Raw genomic sequence first — 24,207 nt, forward strand, 5'->3', positions numbered from 1 at the left:
CATATATACAGTTCAAAAATAACATGGGAAGAGGTTAATTGTGTATTTGTGTGTGTGTTTACATATGTACACACCTTCTTTCATCTGTTTCATATATATAATACTGATATATGATGCGGGATGTCCCTTTGTATGCTTTGAATAAGTTTTATTAGCATTGATTAATAAGGAAGATTGCTACTTTGGCTTATGGCAAGGCAGAATATAGCAAGGTGAGAAATCTAAGCACAGGGGCAGTGGGGGGGGGTAGAAGGCAGAGTTGTGGAGACGCCAGTAACTCTGGAGGAGTAATATGCCAATGTATTACTGGTAAGCCACCGTGCACATGGTGATATCTAGATTATTAGAAATGGGTTAATTTTTATGTAGAATTAGCCAGCAAGAAGTACGAGCCATCAGCCAAACAATTATAATTAATATTAAGCCTCCAAATGATTATTGTATAAATAACTGTGGATACCAGCAGGTGAGAGAGAATCTAGTTGGTCCAGTGGAACTGGGCAGGACAGAGAAAAATCCCCAGCTACAGATATATATATATATATAGTCATACTCATTTAAAAAATTTAAAAAGCATTTTAATTTTTAAACTAGTCAGAAACAGTAGGGACAGAGTATAACTACATTCTATACCCAGCATTTGACGAAACACAAATCTCAAAACAGATAAAACAGAGTTTATTATTGACAATGATCTAGAAACACATTTATATTTAAGTTACCCCAAATTCCATGTTTCAATATGGCAACTGTTTGATAATGTTATTATAGTAACAGAACAAAAAAATATCATCAATCATGGCATTTTTAACATACATTGGTGGAAGCATAAATAAGTGGATATCTTAGGTTTTCTGTTTCTGTGATAAAACACTGACAGAAAGCACCTTTAAGGAGGAAATGTTATTTCAGCTTACACTTCCAGGTAACTACCATTTTGGGAAGACAGGGTAGAAACTCAAATAGGAACCTAGAGGCTGGAACAGAAGCAGAGACTAGGCAGGAAAATATCTTAGAGATTAGGCTCACTGTGACTTATTTAGATTGCTGTCTTATGTAGCTCTGGACCACCTGCCTAGAGGTAATACCAGTTATCATCAATCTTTAATAAAGGAATGCCTTGTATAAATGCCCACAGGTCAATTGGATATTCTATCTTCCTAAGTGACTCTAGTTTGTCTCCACCTGGAAAAACTCAGCCAGCACACTGAACTAAATCTTTGGGCTGGTAGAAACAAGTATTTTGGTAATAGTGCATTCTAGAAGGTTTTATCTCCTTCTCCCAGCCATAAGATGTTTAGCTAGATGTTACCGAGGTCAAATAATGGCTATTTATGAAACTAAAGATTGAGGTCTAGACCTGCAAAATTTTTACCTTACACATTTGTAATTGTAATTAGTTTCTTAATTGTGTAAAAGTTTCTGCTGAAGGTAAAACTCCTTTCTGAGATATTTACTTCACAATATCAACTCAGATAAGGCAAGGTACTTGGTTTTGACACAGGAAAGAATGTCAGGACTAGCAAATTAAAGCAATTAGGATTTAGAACTTCTCTCTCTCTCTCTCTCTCTCTCTCTCTCTCTCTCTCTCTCTCTCTCTCTCTCTCTCTCTCTCTCTCTCTCTCTCGTGCGCGCGCACCCCCGAGCATGTGTAGGATACTTGTGCCTCTCAGTTTATGTTCATAGAAGCAGAGGTTGATGTTGGATGTTTTCTGATCATTCTGGACCCCACCCATTGAACTTACTAGCTAGTCAGCCAACTATAGGAATCTGTCTGGCTTTTAAGTGGGTTCTGAAGATCTGAACTTAGGTCCTCATCCTTGTGTGGCAGGCAAGTTGTGACCTGGACCATCTCACCAACTTTTAAAAATACTTTAAAATACATTTAAACCCCAGGGTTTAGAGTAAAAGACATGAAGAGAATGTGTTTCAATTTCTCCTAAAAGAATAGCAATTTGTTATCTTTAAACTAGTTGATTTGGGTGGCAAAAAAGATTATCGCATAGGCCTTGGAGAGACTTATACTGTTATGGCAAAGCAATCCTTCACAGGAATGAAGGAGGATTGGATATCTTTGTTGTATATAAAGTTAATGGATATATTTGAGGATCCTAAAAACTGTTCAAAAGAATGAACAGGTCATATACTTGTCAAGTAAGCCTGTCCCATTACTATTTTAACATAAAGCTTCAGTTTATGAAAAGAATGTTATCTCTAGGTAAGTGCTAAGATCTCTCTCTCCAGTCCTAATTTGTGTATTTCTTCACATTTTGTTTTTCCATATTATTGTTTCTTGTAATACTTTTTCGCTTTCATAGGTCATATGAGAGAAATATTTGGATGTTTGGAAAATGGGAAAAGCTTTATAAGGAAGGCATTGGAGCCCAAGGGTTTTGATTATTTGAAAGCTAAAAATATATTTTTTCTATTTAATTACATAAAAACACCTGATTTATTATTTATTTATGATTCAGGAGCTAGTCTATGATCAGTGAAGGTTAATTTCTTTAAGCCTGCTTCTACTCAATAACTTTAACATGATTCCTTATCTTTCATCTTTGACCTGCTACTGTTGGATGCCAAATCTTAGAAAATAGTTAATTTCTCAGAAGCTTTTTTATATACCTCTTTTTTTTTTTTTTTTACTAAATGTTGGGTATTATCTATTTTGAATGAGAATACCATTAGTAGGTATTGACCAAGCACCACTGTTGACAGAGGATTCTGTCCAAACCAGTCCTGCAGTCATTCAGTCCCAAAGAAACACACAGAAGTCTACATTAATTGTAAACTTGGTATGGGAGGTCATTTTGTCTATGTGTAGCTTGTATTGGTTAATGAATAAAGAAATTGCCTTGGCCTGTTGATAGGGTAGAACTTAGGTAGGTAGGCAAAACTGGACTGAATGCTGGGAGAAGGAAGGCATAGAGAGGCACCATGGATCTGCTGCCAGAGTCAGATATGATAATCTTTCCCAGTAAGCCACTGATACATGGCGGTAAACAGATTAATGAACTTGGTTAAATTAAGAGTTAGCCAATAAGGAGCTACAGATTATGGGCCAAGCAGTGATTTATATGCTACAGTTTCTGTGTGATTATTTTAGGGGCTAAGCTAGCAGGGCAGTCAAGACCAACAAGCGACTCTCCTCTGCAGCATAAACTGGTTGGCCTAGTACCTCAGGCTTCATATTAACTCTTATAACATATATTAGCCCACATGTGGCTTGGTACCTTTTTCAGCGAGGCAGTCACATCTTGCTTCCTCTGCAGCTGGGTCACAATTACAGACTGAAACTTTCCTTTTCCTATAATTCTCATCCCGCCTCTATTTCCTGCCTGGTTGCCCTGCCTATACTTCTTGCCTGGCTACTGGCCAATCAGCATTTATTAAGCAAGTGCAAGAACCAATCTTTACAGGGTAAAACCATTGTCCCACAGCACTTTCCCACTGTGGTTTTTTTTTTTCCAAAATAAGAACCTGAATCTAATAGCCTTTGTTTAGCTTTTTGTCCAGACCACTATCCATAACATATTATAACCAACACTCTAAACAAAGATAAATTTTCATAATTCATTTTGGGGGGGGGGGGGAATGTAGGCATAGTTTTCCAGGCTACTTCCTGCTGATTGGGGGCACTGATAATCTTATGGGGACCTAATGAAAATTAAGAATTTTGGTCAAGTCATGACTGGAGTATCCTGTGAGGCTTGATCATCTTAGGCAGCAGTCTTGAGTTTGTTCTGGATGTAGAACTCAGACATGTAGTCCATTCACTCCTATCGGAGATTTCTCAGGAGGTCTTTCTTAGTAATTTTCTGGCTAAGTTGTCTCCTTACTACAAATTGACACCTATGTGTGGACTAAATTCATGTAAAACCTGAGAGGGCTTGTAAAGGAACTCTAGACACCAAGAAATGAAGTTTAACTGCATTTATTTTCCCTAAATGGGCTTTGCATGCTGGCGGCACGCTGCCGCTCCTTTAAGAGAGGTTTTCCTGATTCAGCGGTAGCAGAAAAAAAAGCTGTGCTCTTTTGAAATGCTGTCTCTCTGGGCCATGCTGCCAGAATGACCTGTGCCTCATTCAGGCAGGAGGTCCGACTACAGAGCATTTGTATGGCGTTTGTGAGCAGACTGCTGCAGCTTGCTTAATGACAGCCTGAACTGGATGTGTGCTTGAGAATGGGGTTGTGGGCATGACCTCTCAGAGGCAGCAAACAGACAATACCATATATACCCTATAAGGCTTCAGCTTAAGTATGTAAGAAGTGCTTAGCATTTTAAAAAATGATCCTTGACAGTAAAGAATTACAGATACGCAATAGGACAGATTCAAATATTAAAGACCTTTAAATGGGATATAGTGATGGATAAATGTACATAGTCTTGGGAGAGAGAGGAAAAAGAGTACAAAGAGTTACAAAAAGTAAGTAGGGCTGGAGAGGCGGTTTGCTTCTTTTATGTATATATGGTTTTTTGAGACATATATTTTAAAGGTATCTTGAATTCAAAATATGGGTCTAAGAATATATGTTACTTTGGAAAATATCCTTTCATTTCAACAGAGGATAAGGACCTGTGGATTGCTTCCAGAGTAATGTTATTTGATGGACCAAGTCCCCTGAAAGGTTGCCTTGAACACCTCTCAAAAAATTACTTCACCCAATAAACAGCAGGAAGCAGTTTTGATAGAACATTGCCCATATTCCCAAATATTGTTTATAATTATTTTTTTATGTTTAAAGGGGGGTATGCTATAGAGATTTGCCTTGGCATGGATCTTGGTTTATTGATGCAAATTTAAAATCAATTCTGTTATATGTATATTTCTGATTTTGATTAAGGTATTGTGTTTGTGCAGCTCATTTAAAACTTAATGTATAATTAAGAAATATAGGTCAATAGATAATTATCTATAATAGTCAAACTTGTAGTCATGTTAGGTTTTCTAGCTGTTTAGAGAAGTATTTCAGATGGATAGGCATTCTTCAAACCTTTTAAAGACTACAGAATATGGTGGCATTTAAAACATTTTAAGGTCTTAAGACTGTAGATGACACATCACTCCTGGAAGCACCAATTACTTCAAGCGGAATGGGCATTGAAGAGGCCCCTTAAGGAGTTGGTTAGCCATTTGTGCAAGAAACTGCTCTTGCCTGGACTGCTTGATGAACTGAACATTCAGGACTCACAGAGTAATGACAGCTGAACTTGCTTAAAGATGAGATGATCCTTTAGGGTTTTTGCTTCATGAAAGAGTCTGCTAGACATTCTGCAGAATACAGAAAAATGTGACGGACAAACTGCCAATATAGTCAGAACTGTCTTTGAAATTTCCTGATTCATGGAAAAGTCTGCTGGATACTATGGGCCAGTAGGCTAGAGATGGATGCCCCAATGATGCAGAAGAACTTTGGTTGACTGTCCAGGCAGTGAAAAGTCTCTTTCAATTCTAGAATTTTAGAAGTTGCTTACAATGAACTTATTGTTTACTTAGGTAATATTATATCCTTCTGGAGTCTTTGATGGAGTTGAAGAATTTATAGTTATAGTTTTCTTTAGTTATGCTAAGAGAGCGCTGGAATTAATGGCATGTGCCACTACTACCTGGTTCATTTAAATTTCTTATTCCTATTAATCCTTTACTTTTCTCTACAAGGTGTTGTTGATTGCTTAATGGTATCTTTGGTATAATGAAGAGGAGATTTTATTTAAAAATTTGAGTTACTTTGCAAGCGTTTATTTTTTTATGTATGAGTGCATTTTCTTAACTTCTGTCTGTGTACCACCTGTATGCCTAGTGTCTGCAGAGATCATAAGAGGGTGTCAGATTTCCTGTAACTTGAGTTAGGGATGTTTGTAAGCTACCACTTGTTTGCTGTGAGTAAACTGGACCCTCTTGCAAGAACAAGAGCTTTTAGCTAGTTAATCATCTTTCTACCTACAAGAGTTTGTTAATAAAACAAATATAATTAAGTGTTTCTTTTTTGCATTTATTTATAGTGTTGTGTGTGCATATGTGTATGTTGGCATATGCATACCATCATATGCAAATGGAGTTCAGAGTACAACTTGTAGAGTCAGTTCTCTCGTGCCATGTGATAGTTTTCTTTCTCATCTATCTCTCGAGATAGAACTCAGGTTGTCAGGCTTAACAGCTGCTCTCAACCACCCAGACAAATCACCAATGACTCACTTGTTAAATGATTCAAATCACACATTCATTGACATTCTAGATGTGTATAACAACTTTGCTTAACTGCAATATAATACCTTAATACAAGTATCTGCAAAGAGCTCAGTGCTTTACATGTTCAAAGAGAAAAAAAAAAATGGGCCAGCCCTGTTTGTTTGGGCCTCTGGTAAGAATAGCAAACTCTGTTTGTATGTCACATCTCACAAGAGCAGAGCTAAAAGATAGTTGGGGCCTGGTTTGCTTCTTTTATATCAGGCTTTCCATAAGAATACATAGGAGAAATCTCAAAGGTTCACATATAACTATTTACCAAAGAAATATCATAAGAACTATTTCATGCATCCAATGAGTTAAAATCCATTCATTAGGCCTAACCTACCAATAGCCCCTCTGTGTGCACCAAGCTTTTAATTAAGGTAAAACTTTTGGTGATGTTCAGAACATGTCTAAACTGGCACAAACATTCCATATAGCATTACTACTTTGTAATGTTGATGCATATCTGTGATAGTAATCCCTTCATACAAACACTGCATGCTGTACTACAGAGTTTTGATGGATATCTGTGGTGGTAGAGTAACTTTGATGAAAAACCTTCAGAAAGACACTCATGCTTCTCTGCATCTTTTTCTTGGTACACAGTTCATATAAATGTACAAAGTATTTTAAAATATTTTCTCATTTCAAAAAAAAACTCTGTTCTGAGTTTCTTTTTAGATGTTAAATTTCCTCACTTATATTTCAATTAAGCATTCATGTTCTACTCACGGGTGTGGTATGTTATGTAGTTAGCAAAATATTTCATTGTTGATTTTATTGCAACTGTTCTTTGTGTTTCAGTGCACTTGCCGGAATGACATGGTGAAAATATCAATGGATATATTTGTAAAGAAATTTCAGCCAGACAGATACCAAATTTGGAAACAAGGAAAGGATATTTATACTATTGACCATACAAAACCTACTCCAGAGTCTACCCCTGAAGTAAAAATATGGCTACAGAGGAAGAAAAAATTAAAAAAAGCATCCAGGAGGTAAGGATTCTACCACATCCTGTTTATAGTATGGACTTTATTTAAATGTATTATGGAACAAAATGTTCTCCAGGACTACTGGTTTATTTTTGTCTCTGCTATTCATAACTTTATTATATTACTGAAATTTTGAGGTAGTGTATGTTTAGTTTTTGAATTGGTATAGTAGAATTTAGGAACAGGTAGTCACTTATGCAGAGTATTCCTGAAATCAATGTACATAAGGAGTAGAACAACATAGAACTTTTTGGAATTCTTCCATAAATTTATTTTAAATATGTATTTGTTCTTTACCTTATTTACCATATTTTAAATAACTTGACTTACAACTTCTATATGCTACCACTGTTTAAAATTTTTACTTATGATTTCTCTCATTAGCTGAAATACTTCTTTCCTCATCTTGATGCTTATGCTGTGATTTTATTCTTTTTGTTTCCTTTCAAAGACTCAAAGGAGAAAGCATTATTTCTGTACCTTGGTAGTCTTTTAGAACCTTACATCCAATCCACTTTTGTGACTAGGACTTTGTTAAAACCTTTGAATAGGCTGTGTGTTTTATGGCTCAGATTCTTAGGTTGCATATTAACTCTTAAATTTTTGTTTAGGTTTTCTTTATACTATTGTGTATTATTCTTTCAATTCATAAAAATAATAGTTGAAATCTGTTAATTTTCTAAAGCCAGGAAAAAATATCCAAGAAATTCAATTCATTCTTAACCTCACTATCTAGAGTCTCCATCTTAATATTTTTTATATATTTCCAGTTGCAGGGGATCTGACACCTTCACACCAATGCACATAAAATAAAGTTAAATAAACTGTAAAAAATATTTCTTTATATTTATGTATATTATATATAATATAAAAATATTATACATCTTTCAAAATTAGCTTTTGCTATGTTAACAACTGAGTAATCAAGTATGTGAGTGCTCTTCATATAATTAAATTATTTCCTTTAGCATAATTTTTAATACCTACATGTATTTGATCTTCCACAGTTAGACTTGTGACACCTTTGCTTTTGTTGTAATAACACTATAATTTAAATATTTTGCTCAAAATTTAGTATTTACTTTATGTATAAGTTATCTCAGTAAAATGAATAACTTACTGTTAAAACTTTCCAAGTTTGAGATGCTGTAATTAGGGAGTCAGTGCCTCTGAGGCTTTCAGGAAACATAGCAGTCTGAAATCTTGAGAAACATGCAAAGTAGCACTTGTGGTCAAGTGAATAAGCTGGCAAAGCTATTAAAGTCACTAGGCTTTTCTACTTGATGGAGTACATAAATTTGATACACAGACTGCCAGTGTTTAATCAGAACATGTTTCTCATTTCATACAAGTACTAATGTTCAGGAGTGTATTTTGTTTTTATTAGCTGACTTGATGTGATGGCCCTTCAGTAAGACCATCTTTCAGCATGCACAAATATAAAACCCCCTCACAATTTCTGAGCCATGCCAGCTACATTGTTGGTTTACATGTATACCTTGGATATGCAAATATTGTTTATGGCCTCAGTGTTGTTATTGCCGCTGACAGCACCCAACTGCTAATATGTGTGTGTGTTCTTCTTTATTCTGTTTAGCTCATTTGTCTGCCTTACATGACTTTACAGTGTTATCTCATTAGGTATTAATAATATGAAAATTCAGTTGTTAGTAAGTCAGTTTAAAACAATTATGGTTTCAAATTCAGACTATTTGTAAAAATTATATTAAATAACTAAATTTTTCTTGATATAAGCACCTAACAGTATTATTTGCATTGATAAGTGTTTCATATCTATTTTGAACTTTTGCTCTGACCACCTTCCTTTTGTTAATAGCCTCCAGGGTAATAAATTGCTCTCTAAAAGGCCTAAATCTGAGGAGGATGAGGAATTTGTTGAATCTAATGGGGAGGAGGTTTCAAACCGTGCCATATGTCCAGGGCACCTAAAAGTCACTGAAAAGCCAGGAAAACCATCTAAGCAGGGTGACACAGAAGCACCTTCAGAGGGAGAAGCTTCTGATGCCAGGATACAAGTAGATCAAAAGTTATTGAATGACACCAAACTCTCAGGTAAGAAAATGTATGATTATTTTTCACTTGTGACTATGGTAATTAATAATCTGATGCCTTAAAACACCTAGGTTTTTTATTAACTAAATAAACTTACATGATAATTCACCTATGAGGACAAGTGTATGCAATGCTGTGAGGGATACAGTTTTTATCTGCAATAGAATTCTGAACTTAACATCCATTAGTATACATGTGGTTTAATAAAAAACTAAGACTTACAAAATTTTAAAATTCAACTTAAAATTTACAAGAAAAAAAAGGAATTTATAGATTACTCTGTACAGATTCCTTGCTACTTTTAAGAAGAAAATAAAGAGCCGGGCGATGGTGGCTCACACCTTTAATCCCAGCACTCGGGAGGCAGAGGCAGGCGGATCTCTGTGAGTTCGAGACCAGCCTGGTCTACAGCGCTAGTTCCAGGACAGGCTCCAAAGCCACAGAGAAACCCTGTCTCGAAAAACCAAAAAAAAAAAAAAAGAAAGAAAGAATAACTCTTTTTAAAAAGGGGGAAAACATATAAAGTCAACTTAATTTATAATACCATCAGCTCTTCCATTTTATCAATGCACTTTTATAAAAGAACAGACATACATACAGACAAAGGACTCAATAATGTAAAATAAATAAATCTAAAAATAAGTAAAGGGGTTAAGTGATGGTGCAGTGGTGAAGACTGTAAAGTCAGTGGAGGAAAATGAAAGAATAGACCCAATTTGACCTCAGAAAGGTAAGAGCAAACTTTTATTCGTCTGAGAAGTTAGCACTTGCAACTCTAATTTGTATCTGAGGGTACAGGATGCACCATGCTGGGTCTGGGAATCAGTTTTTGCAGTGGAGAGTTAAAAGGGTAGAGGGTCTGCTTATTTTAAATAAACTGGTTTTTGTTTGTTTGTTTGTTTAAACTGGAAAATGAGAGATAAGTCAAATACCCTAGTTTTATGATCTCTGACTACAAGGCAGTTGAATCCCAGAATGCCTAGGAAAGCAGATTCCTTGAAATCCTGAGCTTGTTTTATGACCCAATTATCTCCTTAAAAGATATTTATTTATTTATTTATTTATTTATTTATTTATTTTACTTGATGTGTATGGGGTTTTGCCTATATGTATGTGTGTCTGTGTGATCCACTGGTACTGTAGATATAGACAGTTGTGAGTCAATGTTGCAAATTGAATCTGGGCACTTTAGAAGAATAGCTAGGGTTCGTTACCACCCAGCCATCTCTCCAGTGCCCCACCCCATTTTAAATACATTTTAAATTAAGGCTTAATTACATCACTGCCTCCTTCCTTTTGCTTCCTCCAGCTCCTCCTCCAAACTCTCCATGCCTCTCAAGTTGGTAGTCTTTTGCTTCTATTGTTATTATTTCATACACATAAACACACACATCTAGAAGCAAATATGTTAAAACAACCTGCTGAATTTGTTTTTATTGTTGTTTACATTTGGTCTCAGGGCTGAACGAGGTTGTTAGGGGCTAATACTTAGCAGAGGCTAATCCTCTTGTAGAGGACTCAGGTTGCTTTCATAGCACCCACGTGGTGGCTCACAGCCATTCATATGCAACTCTTGCCCCAGAGGATTGCATTACTTCTGACTGCTGTGGGCTGTGAGCACATAAATGGTACATAAATGCAAGCAAATACATAAAATAAATAAAGTCCATTTATTTTTTGTTACCCAGTTTTTGAATGTTTTTATGAAACTACTAATGATTTATATATTTAATAACTATTGTAACATTTTTGTTCCCTTAATCATTCATTTACTTGGTAATTCCTGTTTTCTATCCTGTATTCCTTCCATTCTGATACTCATCAAATCCAACGCTTCCTGTTAATCTTATATTGTGCCTACCTATAAGACACTACATCTTTTGTATCCTTACAGAAAGTACTTCCTTCCTGACATACAGAGATCACTCTAGTCCCCTCTGCTATTATATCTCTGTAAATGCAAAAGTACAGCTCTCACATGAAAAGAAATGAGCCAAGTTTGAAGTCTACACCATGGGGTGTAGGGAGCAAGGAATGGCTTTTTAGTAGGCCAACAATCAGATAAATTAAACTCTGGAATTGCAACATTCTAACCTCTCTTTGAAGTTTTAATCAGTCAGCCTTCAGTAGACACATTATTTTTAGGAATTCTCCTTCACATCTCCATATTGTAGCTTTAAAAAACAGTTTACATCATGTTTATACCATCTTTGTAGTATTCTACTTAGGATGACATAAAAACCTTTGTGCGTCATTCTTAAAACAATTGTTCCTCAGTTTTTTCTTTAGCTTTATTACCTTTAATTTTATTTCATTTTTTTTTTGTTTTTAATTTAGCCTTTTCCCCACTCCTCTGCCTTTCTCCCCTCTCCCTTTGTTTCCTCACCTTGTCCCCACGCTCCCATTTTACTTGGGAGATCTTGTCCTTTATTTCTTCCTAGGTGGATTCATGTATGTCTTTTTTTGGAGATTTCGTTGTTGTTTAGGTTCTCTGGGGTTGTGGAGTGTAGGATAGTTAGTTATTCTTTGCTTTATGTTTAAAAGTCACTTATGAGTGAGTACATATGATATTCTTCTGGGTGTGGGTTACATCACTCAGGATGGTTTTTTCTAGTTCCATCCATTTGCCAGAAAATTTCAAGTTGTCATTATTTTTTACTACTGAGTAGTACTCCATTGTGTGAATGTACCACATTTTCTTTATCCATTCTTTGGTTGAGGGGCATCTAGGTTGTTTCCAGGTTCTGGCTATTAAAAATAATGCTGCTATGAACATATTTGAGCAAATGTCCTTCTGGTATGACTGAGCATCCTTTGGGTATATGTCCAATAGTGACATTGCTGGGTTTGGAGGTAGAGTGATTTCTCATTTTCTGAGAAACAGCCATAATTATTTTCAAAGTGGCTTTAAAGTTTACATTCCCATCAGCCTATGTTGTCATCAGTGTTTTGTTTTGTTTTGTTTTTTTTGGTTTTTCGAGACAGGGTTTCTCTGTGGCTTTGGAGCCTGCCCTGGAACTAGCGCTGTAGACCAGGCTGGTCTCGAACTCACAGAGATCCGCCTGCCTCTGCCTCCCGAGTGCTGGGATTAAAGGCGTGCGCCACCATCGCCTGGCTTCATCAGTGTTTTTGATCTCGACCATTCTGACAAGTGTAAGATGGTATCTCAGAACTGTTTTGATTTGCGTGCCCATGACTGAGGATATTTTTAGCATTTTCTTAAGTGTATTTTGGCCATTTGAATTTTCTCTATTGAAATTTCTCTGTTTAGGTCTGTACCTTATTTTTTTTTATTGGATTATTTGTTCTTTTGATGTCTAGTTTCTTGTGTTCTTTGTGTATTTGGAGATTAGTCCTCTATCAGATGTGGGGTTGGAGAAGCTCTTTTCCCATTCTGTAGGCTGCCATTTTTCTTGTTCAACATCTCCTTTTCTCTACAGAAGCTTCTCAGTTTCAGGAGGTCCCATTTATTAATTGTTGCTCTCAGTGTCTGTGCTGCTTATTTTTTATTTAGGAAGTTGTCTTTGTGCCAGTGCGTTCAAGGTCACTTCCCACTTTCTTCTCTGTGAGGTTCAGTGTGGTGAGTTTTATGCTGAGGTCTTTCATCCATTTGGACTTGTTTTGTGCTTGTGATAGTTATGGAACTTTTTGCATTCTTCTACATGTTAATATCCAGTTATGCCAGCACCGTTTGTTGAAGATGGTTTTTCTTTTTTTGACTTAAAGTTTTAGTTTCTTTATCAAAAATCAGGTATTTTTGGTGTGTGAATTGATATCTGATTCTTTGATTTGCTTTCATTGGTCTTCTTGCCTGTTTTTATGTCAATACCAAGATGTTTTTTATGATTGTAGCTCTATAGTAGTTTGAAGTCAGGGATGGTGATGCCTCCAGAAGTTCCTTTATTGTACAGGATTGTTTTGGCTATACTGTACTTTTTGTTTTTGTTTTAACATATGAAGTAGGATATTATTAGTTTTTTGATGTCTGTGAAAATTTTGCTGGGATTTTGATGGGCTTTGCTTTGAACCTGTAGATTGCTTCCGGTAAGATTGCCATTTTTACTATGTTAATTCTATCTATCCAAGAACATGGGAGATCTTTCCATTTTTCTGATGTGTTCTATTTCTTTCTTAAAAGATTTAAAGTTTTTGTCATACAGGTCTCTCACTTGTTTGGTTAGAGTTACTTCAAGATTATTATTATTATGATTATGATTATTGCTCTTTGTGGCTATTGTGAAGGGTGATGTTTCTCTGTTTTCTTTCTCAGTCCATTTGTCATCTGTATATAGGAAGAGTACTGATTTGTTTTTGAGTTAGTCTTGTATCCTGTTACATTACTGAAGGTGTTTTATCAGTTGTAGGAGTTCCCTGGTAGAATTTTTCGTGTCACTTGTATATATTATCATCAGCAAATAGTGAAAGATTGACTTTTTCTTTTTCAAATTCTATCCCCTTGATCTCCTTTTGTAGTCTTAATGCTCTAGCTATACCTTTGAGTACTAGATTGAGTAGCTATGAAAGAGTGGACAGCCTTGTCTTGTTCATGATTTCAGTGGAATCGCTTTGAGTTTCTCTCCTGTTCTGACAGGCCTATAGAGATGGAAACTTAAAAGACTATGTACTTTGGTGTTAATTTCTAAACAGAGTTGTGAACAAGGTGTTGGTAGGTAAAAGAGCTGAGAAGGTAGAATGGGAACTGCAGTTAATGCAAACAACACAATTATGTAGTATACATAACTATTTCCTTATAGTACTTCACCATGGATTTTATCACTGTTTCATTAATTTGGTTATGACTTCAGGATAGAGTTTTAACTAAGTGTGCCTAATTTTCTTATTTCGATCTAGTTCTTTATATTTTGACCTATTAGTTTTGAGATCTGGAAGACTACTTAAGTAGAAGACTTGGTTTCAGTATCAGAGCTAGCCTGTGATAGGTAGAAATGATGAGGATTTTGTGCATCTGGGAAATGCTTTATCATATCTCATACAAGAAAACTTTATATATTTCAAATCATTGCCTCCAAACCATGTGATAGTAAAAAGAATCACATTTGCCTAAGTCCAATGGCATTCTAGATTTTTTTCATTATACCATAAAGGATTAATGTAGCAAAGACCTTTTATTGGATTCCTTGGGCTTTATATGTACCAATTATAGACCTTCTCTCAATTCATTGTTTCTTATAAAGCTGTTCTTAGCATTATCTATTGGAAAAGTTTTTTATTGCTTCATAGATTTTGAGTTGTTTATCCTTTTAAAAATATTTTGAATAACATCATTAAATACTCATGGGACCTCAGGACCGCGAGGGGTGCACCCACACACTGAGACAATGGGGATGTTCTATTGGGAACTCACCAAGGCCAGCTGGCCTGGGTCTGAAAAAGCATGGGATAAATCCAGACTAGCTGAACATAGAGGACAATGAGGAATACTGAGAACTCAGGAACAATCGCAGTGGGTTTTTGATCCTACTGCACGTACTGGCTTTGGGGGAGCCTAGGCAGTTTGGATGCTCACCTTAGGAGACCTGGATAGAGATGGGCGGTCCTTGGGCTTCCCACAGGTCAGGGAACCCTGATTGCTCTTCGAGCAGATGAGGGAGGGGGACTTGATCGGGGGAGGGGGAGGGAAATGGGAGGTGGTTGCGGGGAGGAGGCAGAAATCCTTAATAAATAAATTTAAAAAAAAATAGCAGCTGACTAAGCCATTTTCACTTGCACTCACATTAAAAAAATATTTTGAATAACCTATATATTGATGATAAGTTGAATTACAATGTACTTTTAATCTTTGATTGTCTTGTCAATTTTTTTGTTTTCTTTTCTTTTTGAAAGTACTAATTTGGACTTGAAGAGATGGCTCCACATTTAAAAGAATTTGTTGTTCTTACAGTGGACCCGAGCTTTTTTCCCAACACCCACAGGGCAGCTTACAAACATCTATAACTCAAATTCCAGTTGATCTGACACTCTTCTGGACTCCATGGTCACTAGGCACACACATTTAGTGTATTTGCATTCTTGCCAGCAAAAAACTCATACTACATAACAGTCACACAGAAAATAGGAAAGAAGTTCAAGATCTCATTGACTGATGACTTTTCATGTTTATCGACAGTCAGAAAAAAACAGCCACGTACGGTGGCACACACTTTTAATTACAGTACTTTGGAGGTAAAGGCAGGTGGCTGGCCTCGTCTGTAAGATCTGGGAACCTGTTATGAAAATCAAAAATAAATAAATAAGTAGATAAATGAAAGAAAAGAAAATATAAAACCAGTAATCACTATTGTTTAGTCTCTTTACTTAGTATTAATGCAATGCAGCATTTATTGTTAGTCTTTTGTTTGCTCTTCAGGTAAAAGCTGTGTAAATTCACCTGTAACAAATAAAATACATAAGGATGACGCAGCTGTTGCTATAGCTTCACCATCTGTGTCCAAGGAAGACTGCAACTTCATGGCATTTTCTAGTCGCCAGGTAACAGGCAAGGAGTCACATCTCTTTACAATTCTACGGCCGGAGTCTCCCAAGTTGTCTTCCTCCCTTGCAGAAAGTAAAAGAGTATTGACGGAGGAAGAAGACAATGATGAAGATGGCCTCAGAAGTAACCTTGAACCTGGGGAAATCCCAGAAGCTCTTAGTGAAGAGGGAAATGAGCTCAAAATTCCCAAGGTACATGTCAGTATGTATTTCTACTTTGTTTCTTGGGTGGTGGCCTATAAGGTTGTAATAATACATTGTGAATACAGCATATTATCCCCTGAAATTTTGCTTTAAGGTAGAAATAAACAGTATTTACATTTATGATCTTTAATCATATTTTATCAGTGGAATACATTTTTGGCAGTGAAATACTATGAGTTCTGGCTTACATTTTGTTTTGTTAATACTGAAATATTTTAGCCACATGTTGAGATCTAATTTTCTTTCACTTCATACTTTAAAAATGCAACATCTTTATTTGGAGCTAATACAGTCTTCTCTGCAAATATATAGAGAGATCATTTATATAAGCATTAGCAACTTTCCTCAAACACTAATACATGATAGGAATTATTTTGAAATCTTAATCATATTGATATTTAGACAATTGTGATACAGAGTGTTCCTGTCACCAGCCCTATGTCCAATGTGAGATAAGTTGCCTCTTGCGTACTCTCTTTCTGACAGTATAACTATTAAAAAATCAATTTTATCCAGTCTTTTTTATAACATGGCTCACATGATTATTCTCTGATTCCTCTTATTTAGAATATTAGAGCTTCATTTCTGATCCTGTTTATTCACATAAACAAACCTTTTTCCTCTCAGAAAAGTTAAGCTCTATCTGCAGGTTTCCCATCCTTCTTGGTTCTGCAGCCTCTTTTAAAATAAACCACTCAGAGACTTCATATTAGTTACATAGTTTTGGGCCTGTTAACTCAGGCTTATTGTTAACTAGCTCTTACAGTTTCATTTAACCCATTTCTGTTATTCTGTATTTTACCACAATGCTCTTGACTTGGTACCTCATATCTTGCCTCTCCAGAGGCTGCTGGCACCTCCCTGACCCTGCCTTCTTCCTCTTTGTATCTGTTCAGATTTCCTGCCTAGCTAAATCCTGCTCTGCCATATGCCAAAGCCGCTTCTTTATTACCAAAGACAGCAAAACATATTCACAGCATAAAGAAGGGCATCCCACAACATTCCCCTTTTTCTTTTTCTTCTATGTCCTGCAGAATTTATGCAGACTCTTCCATTAAGCAGGATTTAAGGGACCATCCCACCTTGTTTTTCTCAAGTTCAACAGTCATTTCCTGTGGGTCTTACATGTTCAGTTTATATCTCACCACACTGAAAGCAAACTCCACGAGGAGCTTATTCGATGGCAATCATCCTCTTGAAGTAACTGGTGCTGCTAGGAGTAGATGTGTCTCATTTTCCAGAAATGTCTAAGTTATTAATACATTTTAAATGACATATTATGTAGATCTTTGACATGTTTGAAGATTGTGTACCTATTTGAAATATATCTCTGCATATCTAGAAAACCTACCTAACATTACTATAAGTTTGACTATTAGGGATGACTATTAATTTGTATTTCTTAACTACTCATTACATTTTTAAATTAGCTACGTAAACATAATACCTTAAACAAGAGTAGAAATAAATAGTATAACAAAATTGACCTGAAATTTGTATCAAAAACAAAATCCATACCAATATAAAGTATTTTGAGATTAACAGGTTTTTTTTTTTTTTTTGTTTGTTTTAAGAATTTAGATTCAATAATTTTTGCTTGTTGCAAGTTGGGAGCCATTTGTAGATAATACGTTTTTGTTCTGCCTGGTCCTATAGCCTTTCAGTCCCAAATAAACATACAGAGGCTTATATACTTAATTATATACTGTTTGACCTGTTACTCAGGCTTATTAACTATCTCTTACAACTTAAATTAACCCATAATTCTTTTATCTATGTTTAACCATGTGGCTTGGTACCTTTGCTTAGTAAGGCATTCTCATCTTGTTTCCACTGTGTCTGACTGGTTACTGCATCTCTTCCATTCCTCTTCAGAGAATTTTCCTAAGATGGTTGTCTACATCCTGCCTGGCTACTAACCAATCAGCATTTTATTAAAACAACATGAGTGATAAATCTTTACAGTGTATAAGTGCATCCCACAGCATTTTGCCTTTTTTTTTTCCAAAACAAGAACCCTGAATCTAATCTTCTTTGTTGAGTTTTTTTCCTGACCATTACCCATAACAGCTTGTAACCAACACTCAAAACAAAGACAAACATCCATAATCCAATTTTTTTGGAATATAGACATAATTTTCTAGGCTAATTATTCTAATTGGGGGCACTGGTAATCTTAAGAGCATCCTGAGAAAATTTGAGATTATGGTCAAATCCTGACTGGAGTATTCTGTAAGGCTGGAGCACTTCAATCAGTCACTTTGAAGTTGTTCTAGATGTAGATAGAACTCAGAGGAAACTGCCACAGAGGAGCTCTGAGACATTGGATCATCTGGGCGATCCTCTTCTTTTGGAGAATTTTTTTTTGGCGGGGGGTTGTCTACCTCAATCAAAACTGATTTTTTTCTTAAACCAGGATGGATCCAAATCCTGGGGAAATAAAATAAGAAAGTCTTTCTCAAAGTAACACATCTTTTGTCTTAAATTTTGAAGTCAAAATATTTATAAAATGTATAAGTTGGTTTAATCCAGCAGGATTTATAATCAATTGTCTTTTAGCGGCTGTTACTCCTTCCTTGGCAGTCAAACAATTGAAAGACAACACAATAACGTACCGTATCCATACTCTTTCTGTATTACTCTTTTTTAAGTTCTTTCTCTATCCTTTTTCTTTTCTCTTCCAGGCCTATGTTACTTTTCAACACACTGGAAAACATTTTGAGATGTTTTTCATCTGAATCTGTCTTTACTATATATCTCTTATCTTTTTCTGACCAAATGGTCTCTAATCTGTTAAGGTAGAATGACTAGAATTAAAGCAGAAGCTTTGGCAGCTTGCTCCGCCCCATTCCCTGACTTCCTAATAGTTTAGCTTCATGGTGGAGGTACTTGTGGGAGCCGTGTTTATTGCTACAACTCTGCAGAGTTTCTAGGTCCATGCTACCACCAAGAAGCCTGCCGCTGGCTGCTCATAAACACCATTTAAGGTTTTGGTAGTAGGGACTCTTCAAAGAATCACTTGGTTTTTGTCCCTAACACTGAGTCAGATAGCCTCTATTAAAGGAGCTGTGCCTCTACTTTTCTCTACCAAACAGAACAAATCCCAAGAAAATGCAGCTACCAAGAAGCCATGCTTGACTCTGTTCTTTTGTTTCTAAAATCCGTTCCCAAGTGCTCTCAGATTTTATGTGGCTGTAGTTGCTTAAGTTTGGGTGCTGTTTGTAGCAGGAGACCTCTTGTCCCACCTAGTCATGCAGCTGCTTTTAAAATATACTATGAGGCTTAATATTAATTCCGTACTGTTTATCCTATTAGCACAGGCTTATTATTAACTAGCTGTTACAACTTCAATCAACCCATTTTCATCATTCTATATTTTACTACAAGGCTTGTGGCTTGGTACCTCACAGCTTACTCTTCTGGAGGCTACTGATGTCTCCTCAATCTCACATTTTCCTCCTTGTATCTGTTTAGATTTTCTGCCTAACTATATTCTGCTCTGCCACAGGCCAAAGTAGCTTCTTTATTAACCAATGTTAATAAAACATATTCACAGCATACTGAAGGGCATCCCACATCACCAAGCCCCTATGCTGGTTTCATGGCTAGAGCCTCCTTTCTGTATTTCTCCATTGTTCTCGTTTGGTGTTAAAATTATATGTTTGCCAAATGAACAGTCCTTAGATCAGGAATGGGTCAGATGAACTAATGCTGTGCTAACATTCTGAATCTCATCATAGACTTCAGTTGTCTATGAGGAGCTTCTTTGTCATTTGAGAGGGTACCTGATCAGCCTGTTGATTGTTCCCAGTTTTCTAAACCTACTCTGAGCCTTTTCACATCGATTAATGATAAGGCATACTATAAAGACAGCATTTACAAATAGTCTATTTCTTATTTCAATAATTTAATCAGTGGACTTGATCATTTTCTAAGTCATGTGTTCTACTCAAATACAAATATGTCCTCAAAAAATATTGAAAGTAAAATTGGAAAGTGTCTCCTAGGGGCTTAAAAATATCTTTCAAAATTTAATGACTTCATAACAGGAATAATTCATTTAAAGTGATATTTTCTTACTGAACCCATGGCTCATTTCCCAATAGAAAAAAAGTTATTTATTTCATTTGGCTGGTTTTTCTTCTCTATGAGGTTAAATGCTAGATCACTTGCCAGATATTCATGTATGAAAGGCTAGAGGTGATACACCTTCACAGTTCTTGATCATTTTATGAGTGATCGTGTAATGGTGGACTTGGCCAGTTTTAAAGGGCCTTTGAAATCTTGCTAACTTTGGTAAGTCTTCCATGAAAGACAGTATTTTTTGAAGGAGAATTAATTGACCTCTTGGGGAAAAAAAATGCTACCCCTTTTCCTTTACCTCCCCTTTCTCTCCCTCTCTTCCTCTCTCACTCTCTCCTTCTCTCCCCCTCCCTCAGCCTCTCTCCCTCTGTCTCTCTGGTAGTACTGTGGATGAAAACCCAGGGCCTTGTGCATGCTAGGTAAGTGTTCTATTACTGAGCTCTACCCTAGCTTGTAAGATAAAATTGCTTAAAATGCTAAGTTCTTAAAGAGTAAATAAGTATAAGATTTATTACTAAACAGTGATATAATTTTAAAGTATTTTTTTTTCTGAAACAAATCTTTTTTGAGTCTGAAGAAACAGCTTTGTAAATAATGTGCTTGCTATTTAAGGATGAAGAAAAGTTAGCCATGTCTGCACTAGTTTATAACCACTGTGCTTGGAGCCAGGAGCAGTGGAATCACTAGAGCTTATTAGCCAGTGAAACTAATGAAGAGTTAATCTCTGGGTTCACTGAGATCCTGTCTCAAAATGTAAAGTGGTGAGCTAGTGGTGTGTCTACATCTTACGTCTGCCTATTCTTCTGCACACACATGCTCATACCAGACAAATGGGAAAAAGAAATAAACTGAAAATAATCAAGCATTATTCATGGAGGTTTCTACCTCTTTTTTTTTCTTTTTTCTATACTAGATAATAGAAGGACAGCCCAAAACTACTAAGAGTTGGCGCCATCCACTTGGTAAGCCTCCAGCCAGATCCCCGATGACTGTTGTGAAGCAGCAGGTAGCGAGTGATGAAGGTGAGTGTATATCATTATTTATCATCTTTTATAATAAATGACTTGAATTGAATCACGTCAAATCATGTCATATACTCATTGTCTGTATTTTTAACCTGAACCATTTCAATTCATGAACCCACTAAGAAACCACCCCTTATCTTTTTTTAAGTCACATATCCCATTGTAACATTTACTTTTCTTTTTAATTTGATTCTCCTTTCTCTGTCTATGTGGTGTTTCTGTGAGACTTCTACTAAGTACTTCTTCATTACATTTCTAACTGATCTTTTCAAGCATTTTTGTTGTTTGTTCCTCTGTGCAGTCCATCTTTGAGATAGTCTCCTTTTCTCTAAAGTCACCTATTTTTGAGGTTGTAGTCAAGAGAACAACACTATAGGGATTTGGCTTAGATTAAGTAATACCCACTTGAAGTACCAACGTCATTTTTCTGTTTACTGTCTTTTATTTTACGGTGTGTGTTTATGTAGCAAAAAGAACATAGTAGTAGTACTGTTTATAACAGGGAAGCATTCTAGTTGAATAGTAGAAATAAAGAAACATACTAGCTGTTATTTCTGTATGTTATCAAGTTGAGTTCTAATTTTTTGTTTCCTTGAGACAAATTACTGTAGTGCAATCTAGACAGGCTGGAAATTTGATCCTTCTGCTTCAGCCTTCTACTTGCTAGAATTATGGATACTGTCTATACTTTATCTGTTCCCTTTTTATTCTATTTTAGTTCTTTTAGCACAAGCTGTTGTTGGTTAAAGTTATTATAACTAAAAGACAAATTTAAAAAATTAATATCTAACAATATCTGTGAATTTTGAATACTTTTCTTCACAGCTTGCTATTGATGTGGTTTCTCTGCAGGAAAGGGCCTAGATAGACTTCTAAAGAAAGTTTTTTCTTTCATGTGCTTTTCTTCCTAGAATTTTATTTTTATGTCATCCATTGAGAATTTTTACAGAGTACCCCCTTGATTTCAGTGTAAAGAGATTGCAAAAATTTATAAGCGAATTATGTTAACAAAGTTGTCTCAAGGGTTTAAGCTTAAATATTTGTATGAAACATTAGTAATTATTGTTTTTGCAGTGGTTACACATATTGACATTTTCTGGGAATTTATGAGAATTGAATTCTAAAACCATAAGTATTTCCTAGTGGCTAAAGATGTAAAAAAAATCTAAAATGACAATGAAAAAATTCTATATCCTCAAGTAAATTATTTAGATCATTGATCACTCTTACTTCTCCCTTTGCATCTAATAGTTTCTATCATTGGAAGTGAAGAAACATTATCATTGTCTAAATGAATTGAACAAGCAGATTTTTTTTTTTTTTTTTTTTTTTTGGTTTTTCGAGACAGGGTTTCTCTGTGGTTTTGGAGCCTGTCCTGGAACTAGCTCTTGTAGACCAGGCTGGTCTCGAACTCCCAGAGATCCGCCTGCCTCTGCCTCCCAAGTGCTGGGATTAAAGGCGTGCGCCACCACCGCCCGGCTGAACAAGCAGATTTAATCCTCATTTGGAATACACAGTTACCAATGCAGCTGATTTTAGGCATTTTCTGCCCTACCAGCTCTTTGGCAGTGTTCCTATTAGAATATACCTATATTAGAATTTCTGAGAAATTACCTCTCTTAGTATCACTTAGTGTCTCATATGGGTAAATGATCATTTTTGTATTGAGTTTGGAATCTGGTCCTACTACAGAAAACTAAAACAAAAAGCACCACAGTAAGCCCTTGTTGGATCTTCTGTTCAGGTGGGACAGACAGGTGACATCTGCTCAGTAATTCTTTTGCCTGACTCTGGTAGCTGCCTGGGGTCTCCTTGCTTTGGAGCCTGTGTTTCCAAAGCTGGGATTATAGTAGCATTTGTCACCTAGAGTTAATAAAGTTAAAATCTCAGTGTCTATGAAGCGCTCTGAACCTATGTGAATCTTACTGGTTCTCATTTCTGCTGTTAAGGTGATAGTAAGAAGTGAGAAGATAATGATAGCTGGATTTTCTAAAAACTAGAGCAAGCCAGAAAAGGAGTCAGAGGAAATTCCCATCGACCTGGAGAATTCTTGCTCTGAGTCTTCTCAGAATTTTCCTGGTCTAGATTTGGAAAGAAGGCAGTTGGTTTCATAAGACATGCAACACAGAACTTTTGAGCAGCCAACCCTTTAAGAACGTACATGGGAAAAACAGAAAACAAAATCAAAACTACCATGGACTCAAGAAGAGGACCAAACCGCTTGCTTAGGTTTTAGTGAAGAATGGTTGTAGGATAGAAGAATTCACCTAATGAATGCTTAGCCTTAAGAGTGAGGTCAAATTTTACTTCTTACTCCATGTAGCAAATTTAGAAGGGATGTGTTCTCTGCTTGTTAATGCCTGTAATGTGTCTGGCAGAAGCAGTGAAAATTTCTTTTAAACTCTTAGAAGAGGAGTTTCTTTCTCTTAGTAGACTCTGGTCTTACTGTTTTTTTTTTTTTTTTGAGTTTTGTTGTTATTTTATAATTTAGACAAGCTCTCTTTCTGATCTTATTTTCCTCTTATATAAAATTTGTTACTTGGTCATAAGAGATTAACCCTAGTTCTTAACCTATGGTGATTTCAGCAGTTTTGAGCATTTTAAATGCCCATAGATGGTCACAACAGTGAGATTCATACTTTTTTTTTGTAGGGAAATAACATAATATTTTCTGGACATTGACTTTCAACCATATCAGGACTTGTATCTTTGACAAGGAAAAATGTTTTAGGACTCTATAGTATAAAGCAGAGCTGGAATTATTAAAATAATATTTAAGAATAACTTTTATTCTTTGAAAATCTCATACATATATAACCTGTCTCTTGATTGGATCTACAAGTCAGGTTTGGCCACCTGTCCTCCACAAGCTTATTAAAAGAACCAAATCAATAATAAGAAGGAAAAAAAGAGATGTATTCATTGTACCTACATTGGGAAATATGGCTGAGTCGCTATCTCTGCCAAATCCATCTTCATACTTTTGATGTTAAGTTAAAAGGTCAGATTTATTTACATTAAAAGTTGTGATTTATCCCACCATCAATTTCTCTCCTGAATGGTGGTCTGACAGGTTGTAAATCTCTGTAGAAGAAAATCATC

General features: G+C 35.9%; 1 protein-coding gene across 4 annotated transcripts in view; it reads left to right on the forward strand.

Moving 5' to 3' along the window:
- Positions 1–24,207, forward strand: part of Kdm4c (lysine demethylase 4C) — a 173,327-nt gene that overhangs the window by 84,808 nt on the left and 64,312 nt on the right. For 3 of the 4 annotated variants that reach the window (XM_075947215.1, XM_075947216.1, XM_075947214.1), the window contains 4 exons: positions 7,038–7,231; positions 9,066–9,301; positions 15,669–15,985; positions 20,994–21,102. In XM_075947215.1, the coding sequence (XP_075803330.1) occupies positions 7,038–7,231; positions 9,066–9,301; positions 15,669–15,985; positions 20,994–21,102 (856 nt within the window). Of the gene's footprint in view, positions 1–7,037; positions 7,232–9,065; positions 9,302–15,668; positions 15,986–20,993; positions 21,103–24,207 lie in introns of those variants that run through there. The other variant, XR_012907586.1, reaches the window with a different exon arrangement.

This window comes from Microtus pennsylvanicus, chromosome 13 (genome assembly GCF_037038515.1).
Source record: "Microtus pennsylvanicus isolate mMicPen1 chromosome 13, mMicPen1.hap1, whole genome shotgun sequence".
Classification (NCBI taxonomy): Eukaryota; Metazoa; Chordata; class Mammalia; order Rodentia; family Cricetidae; genus Microtus; species Microtus pennsylvanicus.